Here is an 8,332-nt window from a genome sequence, read left to right on the forward strand (position 1 = left end):
AAGAAATGATGCTAGGTACGTTAGAAATGCTTAGAAAACCACTAGGGGGACATACTGAGTTTCTGATTGGATATTCATGTCATATATAGAAGTAAGTGTTTATAAGGGAGAGTTTCTAAAAATGGAAGGAGGTGAGCGGGGTGTGGCACTTTGTTTGATTTATTATGTGAGCAATATCTTAGCAAATAGAAAAGATAATAACTTCTTATTCTATATTCTAGCTAGTAAGTATCTGTAATTTGAGTTTCTAATTCGTATGAAACTATAGAGTTAGTATTTTGACTTCACAAACATCTAATTTGAACCAATGCTGCATTCAACATACCACGTGACACACAAAAATCTATGTTTATCTGTGTTTTTATAATATTTGCTTTTAAATTAAGAAATCGAGTAATGTATAGTACTAAAATTTGAATTATAATATACAGTTTGATACCAAACTTATTGACATAAATTCATGAAATAGTAGTCCAATAAAATTTTGAATGCGAGTCAACATACAAGATGACATGGCCTTTCACCCGTGACCCGTCTCGAAAGGGTTAATTGAATATTTGCAAACTACATCTTAAATGTGCTTAAGGATTTTTTGTGTTTAAGTTTTAATATTTATATCTGCAGTAGGTTTATTCTGCATGGTCTTCTGTTTCATATGTGGGTCCTTATCCAAATTGTTATAAACCTTCATTTTATATGTGTTACCTGCGGCTAAGTTTATAAATTTATCATGTAGGTTTGTCCTGTCTGTGCCTCCATGCCTTGGGGAGATCCTCAGAAAAAAAGTGCTAACTTTCTCATCCACCTCAATCTACGACACAAGTTTGAATATGAATTTTTTGTGGTAAGTTCTGTTCTTTTTTTCTTTCTACTTTTATTAACCATTTCATGATGGGCTCAGTATAAAATACGTGAGTTCAGTAATTACAGTTGCACACATTAAGTATTTATACTATAACTTGTAATGCTGTATTTGTATTTTCACAAAATTTGGTAGACTTTAGTAATGATTCCAAGTCTTTTGTACACAAAAAATCAGATTTTTTAATGAAGTATTTTTACTAAAGATTTTTTTGTGAAAATATTGAATCTGTTTCTTTACTAGTTCGAGTGCGAAGTGATTTTCATGTCATGATTAGAAAACTATTCTTCATTCCAAAAATCTCAAATATTATTTGTGTAATCTCTAAAACCTCCTAAATACATTTCAAACATTTGTTTTTCAGTAAAACTTTAAATTTTGTCTGTTATTTTCTCTACCCTAACTATATGGGGTCTGTCAATTTGACCAACCTCGTAACCACCATAGAAATGAGGAAATAAATATAAATTACGCTTTTTTTATTCTAGAATGACTACAAATTATAACATGAAAACACGAATGCTTAGTCTAAATAGCATAAATCTTATAACATTATACAATGATGTGGTGCATGTGCACTGATGTTATCATATCCAATTACATAAAACTGGCCTTTACAGTCTGTCTTGGCTGTTTTAGTGGACTAGTATTTTGTAAAATACCGTCACATTTCAGTTATAATACATTATATATGTATATACATTATTACTATTTACAAACAAGTTCTTAAACTTATTTTTCTTAAAACATAAAACAGTAAGTAAAGAAGTAAAGAAAACAATTATCTCTTCGAGCTACAACCATTGTACTTGGTTGCTGCTTGATGTAGGTTGCTAAGCCGTAAGAAATTTCTCATGTGGAGGATATGAAATGAAATCATTTTTTTTAGGTTTTATTTATACAGTTGAATAACCAAAAGATTATAAATTACTATATCAGTACCATGGAATTCCACTATCATTTATAAAGCTTAATAACTAAGCTGTATTTTGGTCTAAAAAATATAAAATTTCGAGCATACTAAAGACACAACCTATCTCCTTGAAATCTTATTTCAAAAGAACGAGATGGCGTCCTAACACTTGAAAATGGCTGAGAAAGCCACTAAGGAGATATTCTCAGCTTTCAATTGGTTATTCACATGTCATATACACAAGTAACTGTACATAAGGGACCGTTTCCAAAAATGGAAAGAGATAAGAGTGGCCACAGTGCTTGAGTCAGTACATGAGATATATCTTAGCAAATAGAAAAGATAGAAGGTTTATTTTATATTCTAGCTTGTCAATATTGGTAATTTAAGTTCCTAATTTGTATGAAACTATAGACTTAGTATTTTAGCATCACAAACATCTAATTTGAAGCAGTGCTGCATTCAACATACTAGGTGACACATAAAAATCAATGTTTAAGTGTGTTTTTAATATTTACTTTTAAATTAAGAAATTGAATAATGTATAATACCAAAATTTGAATTATAATCTACAGTTTGATATGAAACTTATTGGCATAAATTCATAAAATAGTAGTTCAATAAAATTTTGAATGCAAGTCAACAAACATAATGTCATGGCTTTTAACCTGTGACCCGTAGTGATAGGGTTAATGCTAAACATTGAAAGTTAAGGTTCTGTACTACATTTAAAAATTATTCAGGTAGTTCAAGTGAATACTAGTAATTAATGTTTCATTTCTGAGGATCAAGACAAAAATTTGCATACATGTAATTTCTAAATTAAATAACTTTTATGTAAGCAAACAAAATTGATAATTATTAAATCAACTGGTTATCTAACTATTTGATACAAAAGTAATTTTTTACTTAACATATTGTATAAGGAAAAATATAGCTATTATTCAGCCATTTTCCTAATAATATTGATGTGAGTGAAGAAAACATTGTTAACATGATATGGGGTAGGATGACATCACTATTCACCTTTCTTCAAACAATTTGATAGCATTGTTGGAGATGGATACTTTATACATTTGCTGCTGTATAATAAATTAAACATTCCAGACGTGCCATATGATATCTTACCTCCTCTCACAAAATAGCTTTTCTGACTTTTACTGCCCTCTATATGTGCAAATTTTCACTCACCACTATCCTCGATACTCCCACCTACCCTCATGTGAGGCAGTTGCATGATAGCATGCAACAACCCTCCACCAATATGAGTGCAACACAACTCCTGGCACAGCTGACTTCCTCTGTGCAACTTAGCCAACTTCTCAATTGACACTCGTGGTGTTTAGGCATGTTTTTTACATGTGCTTTCCTTTACAGAATTTTCAATCAGTTCCCTGTTTTCTTATGCGAACTTAGTTTTTCTTTACGTTTGCTACATGTTAACTTTACCTGTCTTTTGTTATAATACATGATTCTTTGGAGCTCCCTGTTTGAACTTTTCTACTTGCATTTTTTATTGAAATGGAATAGATTAAGGTGAACAAACTTGAATTAATCTAAAATAAGAATGAGAAGTCATAATGATGATATTTTGAATACTTGGATAACTGGAAGAATAAATTATTTTGTAACATTAATAAATTTAATTGTAATTTCAATTAACTGATTTCTGTGGCACAAACCATGTAAACAGTGCTCATGGGTAATTAATTATTAAAGTTGATTAACCATCTCTACCCACTTGCTGGTTGTGCTGAGACACTTACTGTAAAGAATATGTCAACAAAAGTAGTACCCACGTGCTGGGTGTGCCGAGATGTTTTCATAATGAACAGAAGTTTTTGTTACCATAAAATTTTTATTTTGAATTTAAGATACTTGAAAATTATCACAAAGTAATATGTTTAACTGATTTTAAAATAGAATCTCCTGTTCAAGCTCAAAATAGAAAAAATTATGAAGTATTTAAATAAATATGACATACACATACATTTATAAAAATCTTCAATCCTTATCATGGATTTTTTTCTATGGAAGGGTACTGAGAGGTTGCATGTAAAGTATGGTAAATTTTTTTTAGCATGTATGATGTTAAATATCAAGGAACCCTCTTCTCTACATGATGAAAAACAAAAAAAATCTTGACAATAATGTAATGTCTATGCACTATACAGTTGAACACGAAGTAATAAAGTTTACTAACTTTTTTTTTTCAGTATACAGTAGTGTATTTATTCATAGAATGTGTATTCCTACCTTGGGACAGAAACTAGGTTGGATTCCTTCAATTATATTAGCTAGTTGTTCTTTTAAGTGGGATGTGAGTGTATAATTCAGCAGTTTTGACTAAAGTTGATCAAAACATGGCATGATCTGTGTTTAATCATACATTACTATTGTAAAGAAATAACCAATAAGCAGTAGTCAAGAGGGAAACTTGAAACACTGTACTGACACTTTGGGTGAGAATTTGTATTCATTTTATTTTACACTGAAAAGTGTTTCTTTGCAAAATAGGAGTGTGAATTTTTCATTTACATATTGTACAAAGCTTCAGCTTTTTTTAACAATTGTCAATTGTAGTAATTACTGCCTCCCCCCCCCCCATAAAACCTACAGTTAATAAAGTAGAATGTCTTGATTAGCTAATTCGTTTTTTTAAACTTTCTTTCTAATTTACAGGACTACAACTTAGATGACAGCACAGCCCTGCAGAAAGCTTTAGAAGCATCTCTGAAAGATTTGTAAAGTTCAACAGACTTCATTATCATCCGTTATATATTTCTTGATAATTTGTTTAGCTACAGTGCTTTTTCTTAAGAAAAGAGTTTATGTTTTGGTGTTATATAAATGTATATACTTTGTAAAGTTCATCTTTATCTTTAAATAATCCCAGCAATCTTCTACTTAACCATTACCACCTGTTCTTTTAAAGTTATAAACAAATTGTAAAATATAAAAAATGTTGTTTATTATTTTGAGAAATATTATCTTCACTTGGACTACTTTAAAATTATGTGTGAAGTGACTATGCTTTAACAGTGATACACTGTACTGTTTTTCACTTTGTCATTGTGGCTATCTAATAGCATAACCTGTCTGTATGTTTGACATATTTTGGATTTGATTATATGATTCTTATCTGAAAGTTTTCCAGAAACTTCTTAATTTACATTTAATTCTGTAATTTATGTGTAATGTTACAGGAAGCATGACATTCACGTTTGATGCTGTGTCCAAGAGTAAGATCACTGTGGACAAAGAGTATGAAATAAGAGAATATTTAATAATCTTGATTAAAGTTTGGTCCTTCAGTAATCTAATTAAGAGTATACATAATAAAGAAAACTTTCAAGGTCTTTCATTGAGAGTTTTACTTATACAACAAGTAAAGTTTTGTGTTTGACATGGTACTGTATTACAGTATGGTTAAGAACAAGTTTCTCAGATCAGAAAAATAATATTTGTGGTTATTTATTTTTCCCCCAATAGTTTTTTCAAAAGAGGTATCTTAAAAGGTATAAATTATCTATTAACTTCAGCCTGTTTCTCTGAGTCAGATCATTTTCAATCATGATGCCAGTATTTAAGTCCATTTAGCTGGGTTAAATCACTCTAAGGAATACTCGCAAATGGATATGTCCTTAGCTGAAGTACAAGATATTGATCAATAAGCCCAAGCTTGTTCTAGAGGAGTTGATGGAAAGAATGTGGGAACAAGTTGCCCTACGATAGAACTCTGAATTTCAGAGCTGGTGAGTGCAGTTCAGATCTGTGTCATACTACCAATTATTGCATGGACTTTAAGCTGTGGATGCATTTAAGAGTGACAGGTAATCCTTTAATATAGATGGTGATGTTAGGATGGTGCTAACTGGCTTTCTTCTCTATGTTTAGTAGTTCAAAATTAGGGTCAGTGGCAGATAATCTTAGTAGCTTTACCATAAATACAAAAATACAAATACAAAAAATATGCATGAGAGTTCAATCCTTTTTAACTTCTTTTAAGAAATTGGTGAAGAAAGTATAAACAAATCTTGCAGATATTTTACATCTAGTTCAGAGTACTGAGGAATTACTTGGTATTAAAAATTAGATTGTCCCTGAATCCCTACAATATAGAATAGGATATTTAGTTGTGAAAAACTACATTAATAATAGTTAACATTGAACACTGAAATTCTTCCTTCTCAGTGTGGAATTTTAATTTCTTGAAAGTTTTTGAAGCACATAATTTAAATGAGGCAGGAACCTATATGATGAGGTTTTGGAACATATTTTTGTATATATATATATATATTTGTGTGTTACATTTAACATATTTTTTAGCAAAATTTGAGAAATACGTTTTTTTATGAGCCCTTTAATGTTGTTGGCATTTTTAAACAGTAATGACTTCAAATAGTATTTTATTAATTTTGTAAACTACTTTCTTTTTGTGAAGCTATAAGCCACCGTACATTATAGGTAATTGTTGCACAATTATTATTCAGCTAATTTTCTTTCTTGGATGGGAATCACCTGAAATTTTGTTAATGGCCCAGTTAAGTTCCATGCATTGTCCTAGCTACAAGTTGAAAGATTTTGTCATTGTCCTAGCAACAAGTTGAAAGATTATGTCATTGTCCTTGCTACAAATCTAAAGATTGTGTCACTTAGAGCAATGGTTCTTGACTTTTTTTTTGTATTTATGAACCAAAGAATCTTGTGGACTCTAATACTCTGGTCTATTGGCAGAAGCAGATCCTACAGTGTATAAAAGCAACTGATATAACTAAGTAAGTTAATAAAGTTTTTAAATAAAACATTATTTTCATTCAATCAAGCATTGTATAATAATAATTATTTTTTAACAATAATTTGGAAACTCAATCTTAATTATCACATATCCCCTTTAAAATATTCATGAATCCCAAGGGTGCTGTGGACTACAGGTTGAAAACAATGGAATTATAGATTGTTTAACTTTGCCTTCTGATGATGCAGATATATTTTTAGATAATAACTTAAAAGAAAATAAATATCAACCTGCAGCAGATTACACTGTTGTCTTATAAAACTATGGTTTATGCATCCCAATGTCTTGTTACATTAAAACATCTTTATAGCTTTCACACTTAGACTGCTCAAAAGTGAACATTTGCTGAGCCCTTTATCTCTGTGTTGCATGATGCACCCATTGTACCAAATAAGGTTATTCCTGTTGGGGTACATCATATATTTTTGTATTTCAACAGTTGTTATTGGATTATTAAACAGATTCCTGTTTTTCATTCAGTTTTGTGTTAGTCATTCTTAAAAAATCCTAATAATCCAACCCTGAGCATTTTTTAAAGATGGACCTACTTTCGTTAAAGATTTAAACTTTAATTTTTTTGCAGAAGGAAAGCTGTAACATATCTGTAATTTGTGCTATTAAATATAAGCTAATTTAATGTACTTGATGTGTTTTTTTATGCTTAACATACTTTCCAATGTCTGCTAGTAATTAAAAAATAATAATTTACACTTTGCCTGAACATAAAGTGTCACAACTGTTAGCAAAAAAGTTTATTTTTTACATTGTCCATATAGATCATCACATAATTACTTAACCGTTTGGAGAAATAGGATACCAAAAATGTTCATGATGGTATTTTGGTACCTTAATTGTAGCTTATTTTAGTTACAGTGTGTATGTATTAGAACTGTGCTTATGTGTTTAGTCATCTACAACAATGAATTGCATCTAAGTGGTTGAAGCAACATATCTTGGTATGGTATAATCTTTGTGTACATCCAGTAAGAGATGTAAAGCTAACAGTATAGTTGTAAGTTTTCTGTACACAGGACCTACAGCTGGCTTAGTAAAGTTATTTATTAGCCTATTATGATGAATTGTGAAGAAATCAAATCTGGCAAGAACAGCACTGAGCAGATGAGATGTGAATGGTTTGTGGTGAAGTCATGCGTCTTCTAGAAAACTTCTGATTCCTGTGATGTTTCTTGTGTAGTTTCATTTCATTAGATTTGACCATTACCTTTTTCTACCAGTTAAACATTAATATAAGCTTCTCCATATATATTCTGATAGAACTCTAATTTAAAGTGCCATATATAACATTATGTACTGTAGAAAATGAATGGTCATCTTAAACAAATATGATTACTGATTGATAACCCAAAATGTGAACAAAGAAGCAAAAATAGTAATTGTAGTTTAAATAATCAATTTTAATGACACTTACTCTGAAACACACAGTCCTTGTCTGTCAGACTATTTTCTGAGTGAAACATTATTCATAGTATTATGTAATATTGGTATTGTACAAATTATCAAAGTTGTGTTAGATTAAACTATGTAATGACTTTTTGACCACTATAAATAGTATTAGCATTAAAAGTGAAATTTTATTATTATATTAATGATATGAATTCACTGGGGTTTGTTAGGGTTATTAAGGTTTCTGTTGTACAGATTGCCTACTGAGGATGTTATTGCTTTCACTGTAGAAGTTTTATTTTGGTATAGATGTGTGTCATGTACCACTTTCTGGATGTTTGGGCCCAAAATAATA

The 8,332-nt window shown here is 30.2% G+C and overlaps 1 protein-coding gene across 1 annotated transcript in view; it reads left to right on the forward strand.

Moving 5' to 3' along the window:
* LOC106469522 (RING finger protein 166-like) overlaps positions 1–8,326 on the forward strand; it is an 85,063-nt gene extending 76,737 nt beyond the window's left edge. Inside the window, exons 5-6 of the mRNA XM_013930021.2 lie at positions 737–844; positions 4,458–8,326. Coding sequence (XP_013785475.2) covers positions 737–844; positions 4,458–4,523 — 174 coding nt within the window. The 3' untranslated portion in view covers positions 4,524–8,326. The remainder of the gene's footprint in view (positions 1–736; positions 845–4,457) is intronic.
* The last annotated feature ends 6 nt before the right edge of the window (positions 8,327–8,332 follow it).

Source organism: Limulus polyphemus, unplaced genomic scaffold, assembly GCF_000517525.1.
Source record: "Limulus polyphemus unplaced genomic scaffold, Limulus_polyphemus-2.1.2 Scaffold3527, whole genome shotgun sequence".
Classification (NCBI taxonomy): domain Eukaryota; kingdom Metazoa; phylum Arthropoda; class Merostomata; order Xiphosura; family Limulidae; genus Limulus; species Limulus polyphemus.